General features: G+C 42.5%; 3 protein-coding genes across 13 annotated transcripts in view; 2 read left to right on the top strand and 1 right to left on the bottom strand.

Annotated features, from left to right (window-relative positions):
* The window catches only part of LOC108630921 (glycogen [starch] synthase), a 5,563-nt gene extending 2,951 nt beyond the window's left edge, over positions 1-2,612 (top strand). Inside the window, exons 6-12 of the mRNA XM_018034507.2 lie at positions 452-714; positions 847-1,057; positions 1,132-1,268; positions 1,336-1,468; positions 1,583-1,969; positions 2,038-2,244; positions 2,320-2,612. Coding sequence (XP_017889996.1) covers positions 452-714; positions 847-1,057; positions 1,132-1,268; positions 1,336-1,468; positions 1,583-1,969; positions 2,038-2,244; positions 2,320-2,352 — 1,371 coding nt within the window. The 3' untranslated portion in view covers positions 2,353-2,612. The remainder of the gene's footprint in view (positions 1-451; positions 715-846; positions 1,058-1,131; positions 1,269-1,335; positions 1,469-1,582; positions 1,970-2,037; positions 2,245-2,319) is intronic.
* Positions 2,561-4,204, top strand: LOC108630907 (glycogen [starch] synthase-like). The gene is made up of 5 exons (XM_018034479.1): positions 2,561-2,609; positions 2,722-2,738; positions 2,853-3,239; positions 3,308-3,514; positions 3,590-4,204. The coding sequence occupies exons 1-5, from the start codon at positions 2,561-2,563 to the stop codon at positions 3,620-3,622; spliced, it is 693 nt and encodes a 230-aa protein (XP_017889968.1). The 3' UTR covers positions 3,623-4,204.
* A 300-nt stretch (positions 4,205-4,504) lies between these two features.
* The window catches only part of Wdr62 (WD repeat domain 62), a 79,850-nt gene continuing 59,885 nt past the window's right edge, over positions 4,505-24,469 (bottom strand). For 4 of the 11 annotated variants that reach the window (XM_018034497.2, XM_018034500.2, XM_018034503.2 and 1 more), the window contains 20 exons: positions 20,132-20,354; positions 18,711-18,926; positions 18,364-18,546; positions 17,936-18,096; positions 17,042-17,870; positions 16,541-16,751; positions 16,154-16,403; positions 15,480-15,927; positions 15,293-15,361; positions 14,924-15,037; positions 14,363-14,532; positions 13,840-14,133; positions 13,618-13,771; positions 11,066-13,490; positions 9,286-9,434; positions 8,956-9,157; positions 8,753-8,879; positions 8,290-8,486; positions 7,745-7,765; positions 4,505-7,114 (listed from right to left, as the gene is read on the bottom strand). In XM_018034497.2, the coding sequence (XP_017889986.1) occupies positions 6,732-7,114; positions 7,745-7,765; positions 8,290-8,486; positions 8,753-8,879; positions 8,956-9,157; positions 9,286-9,434; positions 11,066-13,490; positions 13,618-13,771; positions 13,840-14,133; positions 14,363-14,532; positions 14,924-15,037; positions 15,293-15,361; positions 15,480-15,927; positions 16,154-16,403; positions 16,541-16,751; positions 17,042-17,870; positions 17,936-18,096; positions 18,364-18,546; positions 18,711-18,926; positions 20,132-20,354 (6,826 nt within the window). In that variant the 3' untranslated portion in view covers positions 4,505-6,731. Of the gene's footprint in view, positions 7,115-7,671; positions 7,766-8,289; positions 8,487-8,752; positions 8,880-8,955; positions 9,158-9,285; positions 9,435-9,796; positions 9,932-11,065; positions 13,491-13,617; positions 13,772-13,839; positions 14,134-14,362; positions 14,533-14,923; positions 15,038-15,292; positions 15,362-15,479; positions 15,928-16,153; positions 16,404-16,540; positions 16,752-17,041; positions 17,871-17,935; positions 18,097-18,363; positions 18,547-18,710; positions 18,927-20,131; positions 20,355-24,469 lie in introns of all 11 variants that reach the window. The other 7 variants (XM_026818464.1, XM_026818465.1, XM_018034505.2 and 4 more) reach the window with 7 other exon arrangements.

The following is a 24,469-nucleotide window of genomic DNA, read 5'->3' as shown; positions in this document are numbered from 1 at the left end:
GAGGAGGACGAGATCTACAATTTCTATATAAAATTTTTTTGCTAGGGTCAATGAGTTTACGAGTTATTGACGAAAAACGAAAAAACAGTTTTTTGCAAATTACTCGTAAATTATAGATGCTAGCGAAGAACTTTGGTATACAGATTGTAGATCTCGTCGTCCTCTAAAAGAAAGGTCCTATGCAATTTTCCCGTATCTGCAACGGTTTGGAAGTTATTGGCGAAAGACGAAAATTTTGCAAAATCTGGAGGGGTACCCCTTGGAAAAATCTCGGAAAAATCGAAAAATTTTTGTTGTTGTTTATTATTAGCAATGTTCTTCCGACGTGTGATTTCTTTTTAAAAAATGCGTTTCTAAAGTGCATGAACTTTTGGGATTGACTGTATAGCCAATACATCCTTAATCATGCTCTGTTTATTTCGATGCTTATTTTAATTTCTCAACATTGCAGTTTAACGTCGACGAAGAAGCGGGGAAACGACAGATTTATCATAGATATTGCATGGAACGCGCGGCCACGCATTTAGCTCATATATTTACAACAGTTTCTGATATAACTGGCTTAGAAGCTGAGCATTTGTTGAAACGAAAGCCGGACATAATTACTCCGAATGGACTGAACGTAAAGAAATTCGCTGCCCTGCACGAGTTTCAAAACTTGCACGCCGTTAGCAAAGAGAAAATACACGAATTCGTTAGAGGACATTTCTATGGGTATGTATAATTAACAGTGAAATCTAATTCTATTTATTAAGGGATTAGGGCAGTCACAAAACTTTTCTAACATTTCTTCAGTAGTTTTTGACGCTGTTCGTTCTGTTTATTATTTGAGATGAATTATTTCAGACACTATGATTTTGATCTGGACAAAACACTGTACTTCTTTATTGCCGGACGTTACGAATTTGGTAACAAAGGCGCGGACATATTTATCGAAGCTCTAGCCAGACTGAATCATTATTTGAAAACGTCTAGACCAGACACGACCGTCGTGGCGTTTCTCATTTTCCCAGCACGGACCAACAATTTCAACGTCGAGTCATTGCGAGGCCACGCTGTGAGTTACATTCTAAATTCCAGTTAAATTTCACGATTACATTCGATATAACTGATCTTGTTTTATCGTTGAAGATTGTTAAATCTTTGAGGGACACGATCAATGACATACAACAGAAAATAGGAAAACGCATGTACGAATTATGCCTCTCTGGTCGCATGCCCGACGCGCACGATCTTTTGCAAAAAGAAGACACCATTAAGATTAAACGGTAGTATCCAGTTAGAAAACTGATAATTTCGAAGAAACTGTTTTTTATCTTCTCTTTCTTGTTACAGATGCCTGTACTCTTTACAGAGGAACGGCTTGCCTCCGGTTACTACGCATAACGTTGTAGACGACTGGAACGATCCGGTGTTAAATTCTGTCAGAAGGTGCAATCTCTTTAACACAGTTAACGACCGAGTCAAGGTAATGCAATCCTGCGTCTACCAAGAGAAGGCCAGATCAAAATCCATGTCCCAGATGTCTCAGCTTCCTCTTGTACGTTCAATTACCGCTAATTGTATTAATTTCGTATTATAGATAGTTTTCCATCCGGAGTTTCTGTCGTCTACAAATCCATTATTCGGCCTTGATTACGAAGAATTCGTACGAGGCTGTCACTTAGGAGTGTTCCCTTCATACTACGAACCATGGGGGTACACGCCCGCGGAATGTACCGTTATGGGTATTCCTAGTATAACTACGAACTTATCCGGTTTCGGATGCTTCATGGAAGAGCACATAGCCGACCCGATGAGTTACGGTATCTACATCGTAGATAGACGGTTTATCGGTTTGGAGAACACTATCCAACAGCTTGCGAACTACATGTTCGATTTCGCGCGGCTAAGTCGGCGACAGCGCATCATTCAAAGAAATCGTACGGAACGTCTGAGCGATCTGCTCGACTGGAGAAATCTTGGCATCGTAAGTGTATTCTTCTCGTCTCTCCCTCTCAAAATCATTTTAATCACATTCATTTCAATCAATTACAGTATTACCGTCAAGCTAGAATGAAAGCGCTGACGGCGGTCTATCCAGAACTGAAGGAAGAATACTCCGAAGGGGGAGTGGGACGTTTCAGTTATCCTAGGCCTATCAGCGAACCGCCGTCACCGTCTTCCTCGAGACACACTACTCCTGCTGCTTCGATTCACGGCTCCGACGACGAAGACGACGAAGATGTTGACGAGGAAAAGGAGGTCAGTCGCTTCTTATCTTCAATTCACCTGTTCCTTTCAAAATCGCGTATTGAAGTCGTTTTATTTTTGTTATAGCTCGAAGAATTGCGCCAAACGCACGCCAGATAAATTACAATTAATAAGGGATACTGCGCACGCTACAGTAGAGAACACTGGAATATATTAAATGATTACGGGGAGATTTTTTCCGACAGTAGTGCCAAACAGTTTGATTACGGTCTTCCATAAAGAGAATTATTTTAAATAAGTCGTTCATCCCATATTTTTAATCTCACTGTTAATACTCGTATACGTTTGTTGCATCGCAGGAAAGAGAATGAATCATGATAAAATAACAGCATATATATATACATGCATATATAAGAGTATTTACATATACACGCAATCATTTTAAGAACAAGTCTTCCTCAAATCAATCAATCGATCAATCACACGTTGCATATTTTACTGATCTTCAAACCAGATTGTTATATATAGTTAACGACCGAGTCAAGGTAATGCAATCCTGCGTCTACCAAGAGAAGGCCAGATCAAAATCCATGTCCCAGATGTCTCAGCTTCCTCTTGTACGTTCAATTACCGCTAATTGTATTAATTTCGTATTATAGATAGTTTTCCATCCGGAGTTTCTGTCGTCTACAAATCCATTATTCGGCCTTGATTACGAAGAATTCGTACGAGGCTGTCACTTAGGAGTGTTCCCTTCATACTACGAACCATGGGGGTACACGCCCGCGGAATGTACCGTTATGGGTATTCCTAGTATAACTACGAACTTATCCGGTTTCGGATGCTTCATGGAAGAGCACATAGCCGACCCGATGAGTTACGGTATCTACATCGTAGATAGACGGTTTATCGGTTTGGAGAACACTATCCAACAGCTTGCGAACTACATGTTCGATTTCGCGCGGCTAAGTCGGCGACAGCGCATCATTCAAAGAAATCGTACGGAACGTCTGAGCGATCTGCTCGACTGGAGAAATCTTGGCATCGTAAGTGTATTCTTCTCGTCTCTCCCTCTCAAAATCATTTTAATCACATTCATTTCAATCAATTACAGTATTACCGTCAAGCTAGAATGAAAGCGCTGACGGCGGTCTATCCAGAACTGAAGGAAGAATACTCCGAAGGGGGAGTGGGACGTTTCAGTTATCCTAGGCCTATCAGCGAACCGCCGTCACCGTCTTCCTCGAGACACACTACTCCTGCTGCTTCGATTCACGGCTCCGACGACGAAGACGACGAAGATGTTGACGAGGAAAAGGAGGTCAGTCGCTTCTTATCTTCAATTCACCTGTTCCTTTCAAAATCGCGTATTGAAGTCGTTTTATTTTTGTTATAGCTCGAAGAATTGCGCCAAACGCACGCCAGATAAATTACAATTAATAAGGGATACTGCGCACGCTACAGTAGAGAACACTGGAATATATTAAATGATTACGGGGAGATTTTTTCCGACAGTAGTGCCAAACAGTTTGATTACGGTCTTCCATAAAGAGAATTATTTTAAATAAGTCGTTCATCCCATATTTTTAATCTCACTGTTAATACTCGTATACGTTTGTTGCATCGCAGGAAAGAGAATGAATCATGATAAAATAACAGCATATATATATACATGCATATATAAGAGTATTTACATATACACGCAATCATTTTAAGAACAAGTCTTCCTCAAATCAATCAATCGATCAATCACACGTTGCATATTTTACTGATCTTCAAACCAGATTGTTATATATATTTTAAAAAAAGGCTCTATATTTGATGTTATAAACGTGCGTATAATTATTACGACTGTTCCTATTTTATAGAGACGATTATTATAGATATATTTTTATTCTAGCACGGGTGTGTATATTGAACTTTTAATCATGGAAACCAACAGACGGTTGTGTTGCGTTGTTGTTGTTTTTTTTTGCTGAAATAAAACTTGAATAATTTATATATTCTTTAATCGGTTTTCTCGTTTTTCTTTTCACAAAATTTGCGGGACAAACCGAGGATTCGCCAGTTTATAAAAATTATTGTATCATTAACTTTCTTTTCCGGAAACTGAACAGAACCCGAATAAATAAATATGATGGTATCACGATCTCAGAAAGACCCTGAGAACTTCATGTTTTCATTAATACAAATACGAATTAAACTCGCATTACAAATGAAAGACAAACTCAGTCAACTTGAAGAAGATAAAAACGATAGGAGAAATATAGAAAGGAGGGAAAGCGATCGAAAATCAAAGGGAAGAAGAATGTTCTAGGCATTCGAAAAGGTATTATATTATTAATTGTTAACATAATATACAAAACAAAGTGCTAAAAAGTTACATTCTTGCCTTCACGACGAACTTGATCAATTTTCCATCCACGATTACCAAAAATTTGTCTGTCTTATATATTCTCCTGCGAGACGTTCTAAAATAAATATATACAAGTTAAGAAAATGAAAGTAACGTATTACATAACGGTACGCCTTAACGATAACGATTACGACGATATACAAAGTCGGTAATCGTTCCTGCGTTCAGTTAAAAATATTTCAAATGTCTTTCACGATGATTATTATTACACTGAGAGAGTGAAATTTTGGAATGGTTTTATTGCCACGCGTGAACTTGGATAAATATAATATATTATATGTATATGTACGATGAGGGGATGTATGAGACGATGAGATGAGATTCGACACGTTTTCAATCTACCCGGTCCTCTTCCATTTACACGCTATCACGTTCGGTTACAAAAATTCCGATATCGGATACAAAATATTCTACATAGTTCCTATTTAAACGCGACCAACACCTTCACCGCCGAGTTGAAACATCGGCCCCGATTTTCTAAAACGGGATAAGATTCAGGCAGCTACTAACGTAATTAACTTTTGATTTTTAGCAAATTCGTTCAACGATATATGGCTACGTCGTCTCGATGAAATTCGGCAAAAGTGTCGATCCGTATTGTTCGAGAACAATAAAACCAACTCTGCGAAGAGCGGTTTTACAGGATCAAGGGAAAGCAACGCGAGAACGCAGGCCTTTGCGATCGAATCATTAATGAAAAAAAAGAGAACGATTCTCGTTAAAGCAATACTGAAATTGCGATTAGTCATAGGATTAGTCTTTCACGTGTAGTACTTAATAAATTATTTGAACGTATACGAATCCGCGTGGACGACACTAAAGATATGTTACATTTAATTAACGGAGAGATTAACGACACGCTCGAAGAAGCGATGAAAACGTTCTCGTCAAGAGTAGACGTTGTAAATGATGTCGACTAAACCTAAATGGCACGTTTTATACATTACTTATAGTCGGAGAACTTTACAAAGGAGGACGTTAAGAAAGTCAACTAGAATTTAATCAACGAATCCGGGCGCGCGATTCTAATACGTGCTCGTTAATACTATGATTCCTCGATACAATTCCTTCCTCTGAAACTGTTAAGCCTTCGAGTTTCCAATGAAATTTCATTATACGGTGCTTCGTGGAACTTTTGTCTCTGGACGTTATTTGTATGTAAAAATATTTATAATTTCTATGATAAAATATGCTGCCGGTTTTAAATAAATTCGCCAACGAAAAATTCATCTGCCGTTGCAGTCTTTATCCATGCTCACAAAATTTGTCAGTTCATTCAGGAATGATTCTACCGTTTCACCGCGATGTAAAATTAGTAGGAGACAGATCGCGCGTTCACTCTGTGATAATATCGATCTCACGACACAAAATCACATCCTACGTACCATTATACTCCTAAGTTAGGTTTACAGAGCACTATAGCTAGCAATCGTATTTCATTTCTCATACTGACAAGTTTACATCGCTTACTTGTTATTTAAGTTTCGTCGAAGCACTTTTAAAGAGGAAAGGAAGGGAGGTTGCTGCTCTTCTTTAGACCGTAGGTACAGAAAACCTTTGGTTGCACAACGAGGGGCTAATAATTATGACATATCGCGCGGTAGTCGATAAATATATATATATATAATATATATTTGTTTTAAAAACTAGTGTAAGAGTCTTTAGTTAATTGGCATTTGACGGCGCGGCGTATGGCCTCGGAATACGAGTATACAGTTTCTGTTTCAAATATGGGACAGAAAAATATCGAAATGCATCATCGTGTCTCGAAATTAGCCCGTTCTAAACTTCTCATGCCGATAAATATTTCGCTAACTTTGGCTACAAATACCACTCGTCACCATTACCGATCAAAAATTCAATCGATCGGAAACACAGAAAATTCTTCTTGAGAAAAAGAAAACGAAACTTAAATGCGAACACAAATTCCTCCACGTAAAGCACACGAGGATCCTGCGTCCAGATCACAGGAGGCAGGATCAACATATCAAACGGCATAAACATATTTCGATAGATTTCGGGCGAGGAAGGGAAGGATAAATCGAGAGACGTTTCACATTATACGACACCTGAGCACCGCGTGCGGCTGGACAGTGTTAGAGAACTAACGGATGGACGGAGTTTACGTATGGCTCGACTGCGTCCCACCCATTCTCTGCTGCATCATGCTCAGGAGCATTTCGGAGTACTGCTGCATCATGTTCACCACTTTGCCCTGGTCCTGGCCTGCGAGCAGTTCCTGGAACTTGGCGGTCGCCTCGTTCATCGCTACGCTCTCGGTATTCCCCGAACCATCGTGGCCTTCGCCACTGGAAACGACCAGCCGTAATGTGCGCATCGTCTCGTTGACGGAGGACTCGAGGCCCCGCAGCATCGTGTCCCTGTCGATGCTGGCCCGGGACGGATCGTCCTCGTTATCTATCGTTAAACGTTTGTACAATTGTACCACGTTATCCGCTGTTCGCGTCAATTCGTCCGCGATCGTATTGCACAGTTGCGTCGACACTGCAAGCGATAAATGATTTGCCAACGTTTTATTCGGAGAGTTCGGCGAAGCGCGTCGCGAAACAATGAGAAGATTGTTGGCAACGCGTTTCAGATATAAGTGGACGTAATGGTAATTCGATTTGAGAGGATGGAAGAGGGATGAATAATCGTGCAGCGTGCAGGTTACATCGATTCTAAAATCCGTAATGAGACCATGCTATTGTGATCGAAATCTAGAGATTCGGACAGTGTTCTAACGATGAGGGCTAATATCTCCGGCCTATGCAATGAGACGAGAGGATCAGTTTCTCGTGACTTTACTCATGACGAATCTTCGCTAATGTTTATGTACAATATTTACATAATTCGAAAAGAAGTTTGAAAACCAATTAACACAGAAAGCGGACAGAATGCGACATTTCGATCGAAGATGGAAATGGACGTCTACGTTCTCGTTGACAATTTTCAATGTGATATGTACAGCGATCTGCAGACTAGAATCTAGTCTGTACTAAACTTGGCAAACGACACGGTTCTGAATGGTTTTTTGGCTTTATCATAGCATGATCACTTACAAATTTTTTTTAATACACTGAAAGATTTATTATTTTCACAGGACAGCATTCTCAATAGGTGTCTTTAGTTTACCTAATGTTTTATCCGTGCCTACTGCAAGAGTAAAGTTCTTGTTAGATCAGAGTGGCTTTCATAATCGGATAAACATTTTTTAGTAAGTATCCTGTTTTGCAATCTTGCATGCTTACACTTTTTGAAAACGACGAGATGACAGCGAATCGTGATACAGTAAAATCGCGTTAAATGCAAAAATGAGCCCTACGTTAAGTGCAAAATTGTTGTCTTGAAAAAGTAATTAAAATTGATTTTTAACGAGGTCCTAAATGAACTACTAATTTTTAAGTAGTCTTTCAAAGAACCATTAATTGGAAAGATCTTCTCCTAACGTGTTCTTGACATTTTTCTGATTAAAATAAGACTAAACATGATGTATGCTGAATTTTATTTATAAATAACACACGACTGACACGTAATAATAAATGGCATTTTTTAAATAAAAAAGGTGTTCAGAATAGGTCATGTTTGGTTTCATTTTATTCAGATGAATAAATTATTTATTGTCATATTTATTTAACGCGACTTTACCGTAAATGAAAATAGATAGATATGGCGCTTACACTCGGCACTGGCTACATCGATAGCGCGATCAGTATCTTTAACCGGAAGTTCCTGAGGGCTGGGATCGAGTTGGTTGCGATTTGCTGTCGACATTCGACTATTCACGTTCTGCCCGAGCGTACTGTTTCCGTTTCGCCCGTTAGTTATTACCGTCGACGATCCCGACCTCCTCACTGTGTTACCAGGCAGACTTAAGCTATAGCAGAATATAAAAGAAAGAATTAAATAGTTGCTGGAATCGTAGTGTTACCACCGGGCCAATTTCATGTGGATTTGCATTATCTGTAGCGGAACCGATCCCGCTTCGGATAGTATGAAATTTGCATTATCGGGACAGGACGACAATTCAAGCAATTCAAAGATTAAAATCAAATCAACTCTAGCAATTTTCGCATGTACTGCGTAGATGGTCTTGGTAGTAGAAGAGTTAACATGAAAAGGGTATCACGAAACTCTACATACTTTGCGACTGAATGGTCGATGCTAATGCTCCGAGGTCTCGGAGGAAGCGCCGGTTTCCCGCCGTTCCCGTTCGAGGATGTATCCTCCGAGCTCGAATCCTCTTGATTACCTACTTGACTTAGATTTACTGAAATAGCATGTGGTAGGTTTTACTAAGAATTCTCAAGCCATTAATTATTTAAGCTCACGTTAATTGACATTACCACTTGAATACGCTCCTTGCATGCCCCTCCTCCTAAGAACTGAAGGTAAATTGTTGTTAGAAGAAGAGTTCGACTTTATTTGATGATTGATCTTGTTCTGCGAACTGATCGTTGGTCTCATCAATCCGCTAATCCTGTTGTTTCCCGTTTGGCTGTTCCACCCTCTTCCGTTGCCTGCGCCGACATCCGACTCGGAATCACTCTGTACCGTTACCGTTCGCAGAATTACGATGTTTGTACACGACGCAATGATTTATTCCAGAAGTTGCCCAAAATGTCCGATATAATTGAGGATCGATTGGGAGGCGATAAGATTTATTTGAATCGTACCTGGTTCAGAACACCAACGCTGCTGCTTCGCGTTATATGAGAAGAATGATTCTTCGCCGACGCGTGCCGCGACTGATTCCCGCTGGTCGCGTTTCCTAATCCACCTCTCGCAGAAGTATTCGCGTTCTTGTTACCTACTTTTCCTGAAACTGTTGGTAGAAATTAGCGGCAGTCCAGTTCGCACAAATTTTCGTCTTACGTTCGAGTAGGAAAGTCTACGTAAAAAGAAAGTAACGTTCGACAGGCTCGTTGTGAAAAGCGGTTCAAAATACAATTAGATCTACTCTTCGTTGAGCCTGTCGAACGATTAAAGATAGAAAATTTTGCTTTATAGACGGGCCGTTCCAAAGCGAGTTTCAAATAGTTTCACTTTACGTTCGAAAGAAATGAACTTGGTACGCGTGGGGCGTGCGAGCCGCTCGCGGATGTCTGGCAAACAATGAAAGCGCCCAGGTGTTTAATTATCATTGGAAAGACCCGGATAAAGTTTCGGCACACAATGAAAGGATACCTTGTATGGGGCCATGCAGTAACCTATTTGGCGGGCTGACGGAAAGATCACTCAGCGAGCAGGCACGTCGCATGCCACCCCCCTCCTCTTCACTGTCAAAAACTTTTGACGAGATTCGCGCCCCACTACTGCCAACTGTCGACAACACGCACACACATGCACTAAGCTACGATCTTCCTTCAGCTCGAAAAGTGTATATTTGATTGTGTCAGATTTTCTGTCTCTCTTACCTTCTTTACATTTATTACACAGCTAGTACAATCTGATAGATCGATGAACTTTTATGTAGAAACGAGGTAAGCTGTTCTCTCATGCATATCGCGAAAGCAACGTATGCGAGACGATATAGTAATAATAATATAGTTGAATAGTGTCGTAATTGTGAGAGTCTTATATAAGTTATAGCCAACTATGTGTACGGCGTTTTCACAGAATAATTCGGTTAATAGATGTTTTGTTAAATGCGTAAGTAGCTTACTATTGTAGAATTTCAAGTCGAAGCCTATCGCGCGGTCTTTTGTAATAGAAAAGAATGTCACGATTGACTTCGACGTATTATTTAAACCACCCGGGCAACCCCCGGCCCTCCACTTTTTTATCAGACCATAATTCTAAATAAATTTAATATTAAGAAGTAAATCATGTTGATTCATTTAACATTAGTTTGTTTTATTTAATAATTTGGTCCGACCCTTGCATTGGAGACAGAATGCTAATTTGGCCATATGATAGGATATCCATGCCTGATTTAAATAGACGATAGAGGATCGAGGGAGCGGGATTAAACTACATCGCAAGGACAAAACATGCCATGTGTCGATCGCGTGTCATGCCAAAAACTGAATGAAAGAATAAAAAAATATTCGTAAAAGCGTATAAACTGAAAAGTACATAATCGCTGCCGTCTTATAAAATTGCTAACTAAAAATGTCTTTAGTACAAGGAAACAATCACATTTGAGAATATAATAAAAAATAATAATAGAAATAGACGATTAAGAATGTTTCGTGCTTCTCAACGGTGTACACACGACTTGTCATCGCAAGCTCGAACAGGTTTCTTCGATGCCCGTTCTTACATTCTAATCGTTACAGCCTTCCGTTAGAAGAATCTCGTATCTTTTTAATAATCGAGCAGCGAGGAGCAATCGTTGACAGTTTTCGTGTTCTCAACATCGAGATACATACTAATAAGTACAAAATACTACGTAACGAACGTACGAACGAAACGAGCAAGGACAACTTTTTTCCCTCTGGCCTGGATAAGTACCTGCGTAAAGATGCTTGGATGGTAGTATGGCCTGGTTAATAGTGGGTAAGGTTTTAGTCCATTTCATGTGGCTCTGGCAGCGTGAAGCTGGCGGCCACATCCTCTTCGGCGAGTTGGTACAGCTAGAGGCGGAGGTCGAGGAGCCGCTCTCCATCACCGACTTGTCCATCGCGGACGTGTCCGCACAATCGCTGTCCTCACCGCCGGAATGGAATCTTATATCGCGTCTTAGAAAGCAAAACCTGCCGTCCCTCTCCGCTTCCAATTTCATATTTTCGTTTGCCTCTTGGCATTGCGACATGCGGAGACATTTCTCCTTCATTAAATACTGCTCTCTTCGGACCAGATTCTCGAACTCCTTCGAAAGCAATTTAACTGTCCCCTCGATGGCCCGGGTGATTCTTAAATCTACGCTGGCGTCCAAATTGTCGATGCGCTCGTTCGTAGTTAGCAAACTTGAGCCGGTTTGTAAAGTCGCGGTTTGGAAGGTGTCGTTCGGTTCTAAGGAATCGTACGTTTCCTGCGTATCTTTTGTTGGAATTTGATTCTCGAAGCAACACCGTCGATCCCTATCCGCGGAATGTTTGGAATCTTGTCGATCCTCAATTTGATAAACCTTCGACTGATGGGAGGAATCGTTCTCATCGAACGCGAAATTATCCATCGATCGACCGATATCGTACGCGACGCATTTGTCTGAACGACGGGTTTGCAAACTGTAAAACTTGGTTTTCGGATCGGTATCGTCGTTATGTTGCATGGAGTAATTGGAAGACTGTAGCAGCTCCTCGATCGTTTTAGAATTGCACATAGATTCATTTCTTTCGGGTTTCCCTTCGGTGTCGCTCCTCGCTCGAGATTCCTCCGTTCGAGTTCCGTCGGCATCCGTCGACTTGACGCGAGAGGACTGCGTCGACGAATCAACATACTTGTTCCAGGCAGGTCGCGCCCTGTTTCGCATACTCTGAGTCCGAGACGAGTTTCGTTTAGGCTTAGGCGGTTTGTGGGCCACGAAATCGTTCAGAATCAGCATCGACTGCGGCTCCTTCGGAACTTTCAGACTGTTGCTTCGGGAAATAGAATCCGATTTCGTCCCGATCCTCATCTCGACATTCGTATCATTACGATCTTCTCTATTAAAGTTGAACTCGTAATAAACGCACGTAGCGGGCTGTGCGTTCTCTTCGTTTCTGACCTTGCTTATTCGCGTGTCCTGGAGCGATTTTGATCGGAACACTGCGCGGCACGAAGTCGAATCGTTGTTCGTCGTGTCTTGAATAGTATTCGTTTGGTGATCAAGAGTATTGTTCGGATTACCACTGTACGTTTCCGAATTCTGCCTCTTCCGTTTGTAGTGGGAGTCGAACAGCATCTCAAGCGGCGCAGATTTTACCATGGAATCCGAGTCGTCGGTCAACACACTCTCAGTGCTGCGGTGATCGTTGTTCTCTTGTAACGGGAACATCTGGTAATCGGACTCGTCGGTTAAAATGCTCTCCTGGCTTCGACCAGCTTGCATTTTCCGGCGGGACAAAAAGAAACTCGCGCTGGAATGCCTCTCATTGTCGTAATGGCTGTAATCCAAGATCTCCGCGCTCCCTTTTGAGAAAGACTCAACCGACGCGTCTGACAAAATGCTTTCCTGAGACCCGGTTAGAATCCGCTTCGGGAATGTTTGGTACGTGGAATAATTTCTGTGAACGTTCTGCTGATGATCCATGTGCATATTTATTTGGTAGTCGCTGACGCATCGCCGCGGCGGGTTTTTGAAGTCGCCTTCCAACGAGTCATCACTGAAGTTCCCGTTGCCCTCGTCCCCATCGTCCATTGCGTCGTTTAAGATCTCGATGTTACGTTCGTTCATAGCCGGCAGGCTCTCGAATGACTTAGCTATATTCTCCATGTCCTCCTCATTGTCGTCCAACCCGATGAAATAGCTGCACGACCTCCTCTTCTGCGCGAACCTCGCGAATCGACTAACGTTCTTTTTGCACTGTTCCTTCAGGAGCTTGAGCTCCTCGCAGACCGGCGATTCCGGCAACGACTGATTCGGTTTATTCAGCGACAGCTTATACTTTTCAGTTTTCTTTAACGTTAACGTTAACGGTCGACTAACGGACGATTTTGTCTTGCCACTTATGCACGACGTAGTCGGACTTTTGGATAAGCAGTTTTCAGGTGGAATATCTAGCTTAGGTAGCGCATTCCCCACACCCGACACTTTGTTAATGAATTGTTGATGTTTTAATGGGGGTTTCGGATTCGGTATAGGTTTGCAAGGATTAATCGGTTTCGAATATTGTGTTGATTGCCCAGATTTGTTGTTACCTGTGCTTAGCCTGTTCGTACGGTGGTGTTTCTCTGGTATGTGGCTGCTTAAGTCCGATATACTCTGGCTGGTTTTCAACGAAGATTTGTAGCCGACCTATGAATAAATCGTTGAAACACATTACGTACGATTACGTACAATTAAAAGGAAAACTCTAAACCAACACCCTCTTGGTTCAGTTTTCCTTTTTATTGTATTTCTCTGAAGAATTCGTAGTACTTACACTTTGCAATTTTCTTCTGGTTTCTTCTATCCTCCTCTGCAATTCTTCCCGCTTCTTTACAATGTCCGCATCGCCCCTAGCCTGCTTCGTCGCGTTTACCACTGCCGCGTTACGAATTTTAGTGCTCCCACCGTTATCGTTACCGCCGCTGAGTCTGTAATCATATCTATGATTCACTGGATCGATAAAAAAAAAATGTCCAATTATCCAAGCGGTAATCACCTTCCGTGGAATTGAGAACTGATGGTAGTAGTTTTCGCAGTCCGATTCGTGGGTTCCTCTGCCCCGCTTAGAGATTCGAAAGCGTTTTTAAGATATTTCTCGCGATGGCTCTGTTTCGCCAATTGGTCGAACCCTTCCGAGCTAGCCTCCGATAGCATGGACAGAGGATTACGCTCGGCACTGGGAGTCGAAGCGCCACCCTCGGAATCCGAGTCATCTTGACTACCGGAAGCGGTCAACTCGCTGGTTCGACCGCTCTCTCCATTCCTGGGTTTCTTCTGCCTCCTCTGAGACCTGTATCAAATTTACGTTCACTGATCCATCTATAATTTGCGATAAAAATTATAGATGTGCGAAAATCCGAAAACATTGGGATGGAGTGGGACGAAAAAATATTGGGATGAACCGGGATCGGAACGGCTTTTGAGACTGAATCTTCCCCGATGTCTCCGACCCATCCCGATCATCCAGTTCTCGATACTTTCAAGTTTCCGCACACCTCTAATAAAAATTAAAGGTTGACCTTCGAAGCTCTTCCACGTCCATCGCGTTCACGGTAAACTGATTGGACACGATATCCTCCGGTGGGGGGTAGTACATCAACCTGTGATGCGATTTTTCTGAACCAGTGGTACCGTTTTCTCCCTCAGAATAATCCTCCACATCGCCGTCGTGTTCCGTGCTCTCATGGTCCTACAGGGTACACAATCATTGTTCAACGCGAACATATCGTATCTTTATTATCTCCTTCAATCGCTTACGAGCTATTGTTATTTGACAAAAGCGTCAGATTCCTGTGTTTCGAGACTCTACGGTGAGGCAATTATGACAAAAAACTAAGCGGCAAACGTGAATAACTGAAAATCCATAAATAAAAAAAGGCAAGCGACGATAAACGCGATTATGGATATCAAGCCGGGATCCCGCTCGTCGGAAATTCGGCTCGTCAGCGAATGTTGACAAAGAACGATACCCATCGTTCCTCGTCCAAGCTGTGCTGACGAGTCGAAATACCGCCAAGCAGGAGCCCATGATCTTACTCGATTGGATTACCATTTGGTGATGCTCTGTTAGTAAGATATACCTCGAATTTAAAGCTGCCAAGACTGCTGTCGTCGGTATGATGACGACTCCTCGACTGTCGCGTCAATTCCGTGATATTGCTACCTCTAGTTACAGTCACGTTACCACCGATCACCTATTCCGTCGGTTGAAACAAAATAGAATCAACACAAAAAGAAACAATCGCGAACAGACAGTTCGATGCGAAAGTAAGAAAAGACAGTGAGAGTGAAGCGATGCGAACGATCAGACTGAACGAAATATAAATGACGAACGGAAGTGTGTGATCGAGCTGAATTACCGCGCGCGATTCGCAGGTGCGTATTGTATGTATCAAGTAACGACCAGAGACGTCGGATTAATCATTTTGTTATTGGAGATCAGTTAGTACCTGTTTCGTTTCGTCTGCTAATTCTCTGTAACTATCTGGACAAGGTTGAAATACAGTTTCGTCCTCTTCCTATAAAACCAGTTATTGACTGTTAGTAGATCACGCGAGTGAAACGAGATGATTTATTAATCCGTTAGAAAGTTTATCTGATCTGGGATTGGACGAGCCTATTTGCAAGCGATTTTACCCTTTTGATGATCATCGTTTCCCTGCGATAATCGCTGCTGCATTTGGTCTCGGTTCCGCTGTCTATCGAGCTGTCCTTCGAACCTCCTCCGTTACCGCCGCCGTCCGAATCGAGAGCCCCGCGCGGCGGAGGGAACGGTATCACCTCGTCGCTGTCGTACACAGATTTGACCGTTATACCGTCGCCTTGCTGAACCCTTTGCGCCCATCTACCCTTAGGCAAGTCGACGCCGAGGGGCCTGACATTCGAATCCAGGGTCGCGCTCTCGTCCGTGTTTATCTGCTTCTTCGCCCAAAGCGGTAGCTGGCCCACGCTGAACCTGTAATCCACGCCTACGTTCTGCGACGTCGGGTTCGCGTTCGGGTCCAGAAACTCCGGCGGCGGCGAACCGAAAGTCTCGTTGTCCAATTGTATGTCGATCCCTGTGCCGTTCACCTGAGGCGGCCTCCTTTAACGATTTTTTGTTTCATCAATCATGAGGGTATAATAAAGAGAGGGAGAGAGAGAGAGAGAAACCATTGTTGCAATCAGTACTGCTCTTAATGTTGGGCAAATGAGGCACTTTCCCCGGGTCCCGCTATGTTTAGAGGCGGTTCTGATTGCAACAAGGTGGTTCGAGTAAGACAGTTAAATTGGATTTAAAAGAGCATTAGAGTGAAAGGACTGTATCTTACTTTCCAGCTCGCATTGCTTGCTGAGCGAGACGCGCCTGCATAGTAACGACCATGTCGCGAGGCACACGCCATACGAATATACAACCATCCCCGCTGGCTGATACGAGATTACGACAATCGGGACTGAATCGCAGTCCCGTCACCAGCTCCGAATGACCGAGCATGGTGGCCATGCACTCGCCGCTATAGTAATCGTACACGCATAGCGTCTTATCTGTACAAGAGGTAGCTACGTAGATTCCTGATGCGTCTGAAACGGTACCCGTTGCGTAAGAACGAAAGTAGCGTCGAACGAACGTATTTGATTGATACGAGCAATTGTGAAATAATCTGTGAGAAGCCTATTGTCCGATTTATTACCGTTGTTATTAAATATTAGTGTCTCACCTAAAACGACTTTGATTAGCGAGCCATCTTCACCGACGGATCCCTTGAAAGTTTTGCTGTGCTTGCCCGTGGCTACATTGTAAACCCTTATGTTCCTATCTTGGCAGGCAGTTAAAACATGCTTCTGCCCAGAATCGACTTCCATATCGTACAACGTGGTCTTCCCTTGAGCATTGTTACCCCTGGCGAATTGCGGCATCCCTCCTGGTGTCTATTCGAAAGTACCACTACTTTTATAGTATTTGTTGGTAAATTTCTGACGTTTTTTGCTATTTTACAGATAACAATGCAAAAATAGTGCAAGATAGGGGTGTACGCCATTCGATTGTAAATTTTTATTTCTTAGAAAACAAACTTTGTTTTAATGTTTAGCCTAAATTATACATTAAATGAATTTTCTTTTTGTACATACTATTGCTGTATAAATGCATAAAATTCGCAGTCTATTGATTAATATAGTAGGGCAACGACTATCTTAATGAAAACGTTCAAAAGACTCACCGATTGTAGCTGCCTGAAAATAATACTCTTGTCGGCACCGCAGGACACCATCTGTATCTGGTTGCTCTGATTGCTCTGGTTGAAGAATCTGACGGCAGTAATGGACGAGCTGTGATCGTCGAGCGTTTGTAAAAAGTTATAACCCTGATCGACGCTGAACACATGGATCAGTCTATCCCTGGAGGCGCTCGCCAGCAATCTAGGCGTGTCCGTTGAGTACCGGGAGAACTTGGAATACTCCAGACAAAGGACTTCCGCGTCGTGAGCTTCTATCAAGCACAATTCCTCCAACGTAGCAAGATCGTGGATCCTTATGTTCCCGGACCTGTCGCCGGACGCCAAATGTTTCCCATCCGGGCTGACGCGGATCGATCGGACTCCGTTACGACCGTCGTACGACGCGTCGCTCTTCTCCGACGATCCAGCCGCGGCCAGATCCAAATCCTTCAGATAAGTCAGTTCCTGATCGATGTAGAGAACCTTTAGCAACTCGTTACTGTAGATGTTGCGTTTGTAAAGCGTCTCGCTCGGCGTGACGTCCTTCTCGAGATTCCACACGCGGATGGTGTCGTCGCTGGAGCAGGTGATGAAGCTACCGGCGGGCATCGCAGTCTCGGAATCCGGCCCCGTGGGATACATCTCGACCCCCCAAATGCAGGCCGAGTGGTAGAGGAACGAGTGCGACTTGCCGACCCGCCTGATGTCACGCACGTCCCACACGTAGATGCTGTGGTCGTTGTACACGCAGGTGAGCTTGTTGTTCCGTTCGTCGAACGCCAGAGCAATTGCATCCGGATACCTCGCGTTCGCCGGATGCTGAGACATGTGACTGCGATCGATAAACGCTTGTCGTTAGCTACGTAGCCATATTTCTGGATAGATTCGCGTATATACCTAATGGATAAGCCCTGAGCGACGTCTACTCCCAGATAGTGCGTTCTGGGCAAAGTGGTAATGAATTGAAGAGTACTAGGACTAAAGCACCTCACGATCCCCTCCGCGCAACCGATGAAGATGTACTTATCTCCAACAGCCATGCAATTGGCACTGGTCGTCTGAAATTAATCCATGACGAATCATTGTGATGACGACGATGAATTCTCGACAGAAATTCTTGAGAAGATATACAATAAACGATGCTTAAGAGCTCGCACGTGCAACTGCTGCATTTTCTATATTGGAAAGATATAATTCGATAAAATTGCAGGATAAGCCAAAATGTGAAGAAATTGTTGAAAAATTGGGAAAAGAATGTCGAGTGCAAAAGATTGAACGTAATATCAAAGTCGTTATCCGTAAATTCCGGAGAGAAGAGTACTTACACGAAGCTCCACCCATTTGTCCAAGAGTCTCCTGTTATTAAATTCGCATAGGAGACCCGTTTTGGTGATCGCGTACGTGGAGTCTGCCATTTCCCCCCGGCCGCAGGCCACGTCCACGAAATCGTTGTTTCTCTGTTCGCCTAATATGGCAGACCGACCCATCAAAGGCACAGGTTCCTTATACTGTGCAACAAAATTCCGATTATCACTGTTACGCTTGCCTCCTTAAAGACTTTTCCATTAATTAAAGAATTTAATAATAATTTCAGAATTTACTTGGCCCACCTAGACAAAACTTTGGGAACCCCTCGATTAAATGCTAAAATCGAGCAGGGAAAAGATCATACCTTGGCACTGCGCGAGTACTCGAGGTACCAAAATTTGACGTGTCTGTTGCCTACGGTGACAAAGTAATTGCCGTTTTCCGCGAAGCATACGGCCTTCACTTTGCTCGAAACTTTGTTCGACGCCACCTTAACATTGTTCCTCCAGTCCCAGACGTTGACGATCATATCGTGCTGAGAGCCGACCGACACCACGTACTTGTTGCTCGGTGAAAATGCCTTGGGAGAAAAAAAAAATAGCTCGTTTTCATCGGAGAGACCCGCGGAAAGCGCGCGGCTGAAATCGCGGGTGAAAAGAACCGAACGAACGAGTTCAGAGGCTGAGGGACGCGTGGAAAGATCGTTGTACCCGAGGTAGGTATCGGGGGAATGCGAGGGAACAATAAAAAGAGTACCGTTGTCCGTTGGCTGGGAACGAAGCGATTTCGTATTCACGTACTTTGCTCGGCAACGCCTCGACTACGTGGATGCACGCTGAACCCTCGACCGGCTTGCTTCTCTAGCTATTAGAGATCGTTAGCTAATAAAAGGGAAGTAGCTCGGTCGTGAAATAATATTTCCAAGCCAACGGATTCGCTATTAATTGGAGGATTCTCAAAGAACAAACATGCCAGATGAACGTAGAGAGTCCGATATCTTAACTAGGACACTGTATTTGACCAACTACTTACTTTCAGAAATCTCGCGCCTCTACGCGGGATAAAAGGCTGAGGATCTTAATTAAGTACGCGCAAGACGACGACGTAGGAGGCGCGAGGTCGTACGAGCGCGTTCGACGCCGCCGGCCCTCTTTTTATTTCATTGTGAATGCTCCTCTCTCGGTATTTCTCGAAATGGGACTCGAAACGCTCCCGGCGTCTTTGCGGAAAGTAATTTCGCTTCTGCTCGACTCGAAAGGGCCGAGAACAAACCCGACCCTCGAAATTAAATTCCTACCGAAACGAAAGTTGCCGCGGAGCTAAACGAACTAATGGTTTACGACTGCTATTTCAACTCTTTGTTGCACGATTTAGATTGCTGCTGAGGAGTATCGGTTTCAAGTAGCGGTGATTCTTGTAGTTAAGTAGTACAGCATTTCCGTGATAAATGTCTTCCCTTAAAATTAATGCAATATGCTTGATTGTAAGATAGTGTTCGTGCATAAAATTAAACTAGATGCGATTGTATCAGTGTTGGAAGAGGTAAGATAATTTTTCAAGCCCGGCGCAGTTCCTCTTTCTCTTTCGCTTATTATTCTTTCTAGAGCCATCGCTAAGTCAACATCGAATTTCGTGTCTCGGTCGCTACAAGTGTAAACATACCTCAGCGAATAGAAATTGAAACATTTATCTTACAGAAATCTATGACAAATTTTTATTCGCAGTGGATTCGCTTCACTGCACTAATTTTGCATGCCGTTTGTTCTAAATTTCTATATCACTCACCACGCAGTTGATACCGTACTTATGCCCGGAAAACTCAGCGATCTGTACTGCATTGTACGGATCGGAGATGTCCCAGACACGAACGTTCGGCATATGACCGCATTCGCCGGTCGCGAGGAACCTTCCATCTCCGGCGAGCGCTAAAGAAGTGACCGTCTTGCGACAAGCGTTCAACACGTGGGCCTGACTGTTCTTCCGTGGGTTGAACAACACCACGGTGCAGCTGCAACAAGAAAAAAAGAGAATCTTTACAATTTCATAGAGAAGATTCAATAAAATCAAACATATTACAATCTATCATCAATAAAAATAGTTGCCACCTCTCTGGCAAAAATTGGATCCCTCGTCGAAAGAAGAACCGCTTTTTTTTCAGGCGATCCAACGATTGATCCATTCGTACCAAAAAGGTTTTTCCGTCTACGAATTAATGAAACCTCCTGATATATCAAGAGACAAAATATTACAAAACACAGTCCCTGTTTCTTCATTTTATTCTGTGCAGTTAACTGTTTCAATTTGGAGGTAATAACATCGGCAAAAACAGGGATAAAATTGTTGCTTTTAACCGCAGAATGATTGCTTATTGTCCACTATTATCTAATCATGATCGCCGTTACGGAAAAGCCGCGAAGGATTGGATTTGCGGGAAGATTGAATCGGTTAAATTATAGATGGCCAGATGGCTGGCCAAGACGTGATACACGAAATTGGAGTTCCATCGGGGGAACGAACGATAACTTAATCGTCGATCTGCCGGGTGAAAGCGGAGAGTAATTGCGGGCACGAGTTGCCTCCGAATCCGAAAGGGATACGTGGCAATCGTACGTCGTTCGTTAATCCATTAGCAGGCTATAAATTTTATACACTTATAATAAATTGAGTATATAAAAAACGTAAAAAAACATATGTAAAGGGTATAAGTGCATTGCGATACAGAGTTTTATTAATGTAATATGTAAGACTAACTGTTAAAATTTCAATGTTTTGTCATTGTTTTTATGTAAGGGTTCATACAATCTTAAATATCCGGTGATTTATGAACGGAAGTGTATGTAACTAAATTCTGGAAGGAAAATGAGGAAAGTGAACGTAGATTTTCACTGTGAACCGTAATTCTCATCAAATCAATTTGATCGAGGAAGTTGCACAGAGTGTAACGGTACAGTCATATGCGAGTTATTTGCGACAGGTGAAAATGGTCGTTATGAAAAGGGAATTAGTCACGGTCGCTCGTAAATGTCCCTGAAGCACGCGTTACGCGTTTCTTCTTGGTCCATTTGATAACGCGCGAGTTTACGCGCACGGTTTCATCGTCAGCGATGCTCAATTCGATCAAATAAAATTGCTTGAGGTACCAAGATTCCAAAGAACATTGCAACCCTTCTAATTATAACTCATAATTCGAATAATAAAGCTTGTTTATATAATTGTAAGCATGTATGCGAAATTTCGGATGCGACAAGAGTTCGATTAAGTTTCCATATGGATACTAAGGAAGGAATGTCGTGCTGAGCACCGTTAGATAAAGAGAACGCACAGATTCGAAGCGTGGTGTCGACGGTAACACGAAACGCGACTCGTGCGGCTCGGTTCGTTGCATCTCGTTGTCCAACGAGCCGATTTATTCGTCCTACCTAAAACCGCAACGTGTCAATAAACTCGAGCCGACGGAACAGTGGCATTTCCTTTCCGAGTGCTATCATTTGTCCCGATATTACGCGAACAAAACGCTCCACGCAACCCGCTGCAACCGTAGACATAAGGAAAATAAACCGAGTGTCCAATGTATTTTTGTTGATCCCATAAAGAAAACATACTTTGGAGGAGTTTTTTGTTTTCTCTCTCTATCGTGTGCCAATAGAAAAATCTTCGTCCTTTTCTTTCTCTCAATCGCCTGGTTTCAATTCTCCAATTTAGGCGCTCGGTCTATTCTTATATGCCAATGCTGGCTTATTTTTGCGGTCCAGCAATTTTTTTTAAATAAAAACTTAAATAAACGTCTATTCCAAATTAATTGAAAAGAAATGTGTTTTGTATAAAAGTGAATTAAGGAGGATTTGACTTGAAATTTATACCTAAATTATATGTATATCCCAATCGAAAATTATTATTATTATTGTTATTGGTACTGCGCCCACACTCGAGTTAGAATTGTGACGTACTCTCGTACGAGTTAGAATTATGTGAATAGGAGGCGTCGATATGGTAAATCATGTAACATATCAGATAACAGATTATAAATGTCTGATACGGTTATACGTTTTCCAATACGCCTTCATGAATGGGGCTGTAAATTTCGCTCGCGGGTAGGCAATAGATTCTGAAGCTACATCCTCGGTGAAAAGTCACGTTGTCGTAGGTCGTTGCACTGAAGCTGACCCAAGCCGCAATTACGATGCTAAAAATATGTGCTACTTTCTCGGCGCAGTCTATAACTGTTTACAGTCCCGCAAAAAGTCATGATCGAAATCGTCCGTGCCGATATTTCAAACAGGGACAGACCGCCGGGGCTGGAATCGGGGATAGAAATCTGCCCGATTTTCCGCGAATCCCAGATGGGACTTCAAACTTGCTACCGGTCACTGGACCGAGAAGCTGGAGGATGCTGGAGAACGAGCGCACGGGAACAAAGTTTATTGACACAGCTGCTCGAGCATGCAAACACGGTTAGTAAAATCGACGTGGATGTTCACTTGTTCCTATCTACGAGTCTAATCGCTGCGTGGAAAGCTGAATCTAAGAACATGTTCGTTGAGATAAGAGCTCGAGCAAATGAACGAGTTCCTAGTGAATTATCGACGATGGGACTAGTGAAAAGGAACAGTTTTGAATAAATCCAGGATAAGTAATGTAATATAAATTATTCAGGATAAATAATGTAATATAAATTAATACAATATTTCATTTAATGGTTGATGTGTTACCGGCAATGAATGAAAAGCAAGTATTGTACAGAATGTGTTTGGCAAATGTGTGAAATGTTAATCGTTTCATACTTCGATCAAAAATGTCAGGCATTCTAATTTCATATTCTCTAGGTCAGGTTTAAAATATTTTATAATCCCATTAATGTAGGTATAATATCAGTATAAGTATTTTTTTACACGACGACCAATTAATCATTTTTTCATTACTTTTTATGGGAAAGGTTGGTTTGCAAGTGCAAACATCAGGAATGGATTAAGGTCATATACCGAGATGCCACTGTATATTTCATTTGGTTTGAAAGATCGACTCTTCCACTACTTCAGAAAATGAATATGGTCTTTCATATAAAAAAGGTTCCTCATTCCTGGTATAAAGGATTATTCTAAATGATGATCCTCTGTGATGCAAATAGATTAAGTATCGCGATCAGTTATTGTAAGGCGCGTTTGCTACGACCTCGGTTTACTTCCGTTCATGAAGAAGCTCCATGTACGCCTGTGTTTCCGGCCGCTTCGCTTTCAGTTCGCCAAAACGAGTATCCGGCTAGCCGCGGGTTAAAAACCTTGCCGAGACCATTACCGTAAACGGGATTCGCGTTGGATCGGTGGGAAACGCAATTAATTTTGCTAGTCGAGCCACCTCCGCGTCGCAATCGATCTTCTCCGATCCTCGGGCCATTTCCTCCTCGCTGACGGCTAGCTTCGAGCAGGAAATCACGTATGGTAATAGATAAAGCGCGACTTTGAAATGAGACGAGTCGTATATGGGATGGGAGTGGCTTGGCTCAGTGCAAAATTAGACGAATAAAGAATCTCGTTAACTCGGTCTACTCCAATGTACTGTAACTCACAAGTTCGCCTGGGAACGAGATCTCAATTCGAATCGAAAGAATAGGAAATGGAATTCATAAAGGAATCATAGTACGAGCTTTTGTCTGGTCCCTCGTTTAATATCAACTATAGAAAGCGAATAACTAACTAGCCTCGAAATTCATTTTCGTGCGTTCTCGAAGGATTAGATTAGAGCAGATTTCAAGTAGCTAACCTCAGGATTAGTGGAATGAGGAATAATTGTGAAATAAAAATTCTAAGATTCATTTTCATTCATTTATTAATCAAAATTCAATCAAGTTCTTTCCTTTATTTCGTCGTAACACTCATTAGCACATACATTGTATTGAAAGACCAACATACTTTACAATATTTTACAATTTGGGGTACAGAGATTCTTAAACTAGTCGTAGTTCTTCGCTTGGTACCGTTTCCAAAGACTTTGAAAACGCTACCAACCCAGGTCTCACCGCGTGGAGGTGACTACGTTCGAGACCCGGACAGTGGGGATTGTCCACTGCCCCCTTCCCTATTAAATTGCCACCCTATTATACGGAGCGAATATTGGAGAAGGATTTTA

The sequence above is a fragment of the Ceratina calcarata genome, unplaced genomic scaffold (genome assembly GCF_001652005.2).
Source record: "Ceratina calcarata isolate Rehan_Ccalc_2016 unplaced genomic scaffold, ASM165200v1 scaffold79.2, whole genome shotgun sequence".
Lineage (NCBI taxonomy): Eukaryota > Metazoa > Arthropoda > Insecta > Hymenoptera > Apidae > Ceratina > Ceratina calcarata.
This window is presented reverse-complemented; position numbering and strand designations above follow the sequence as displayed.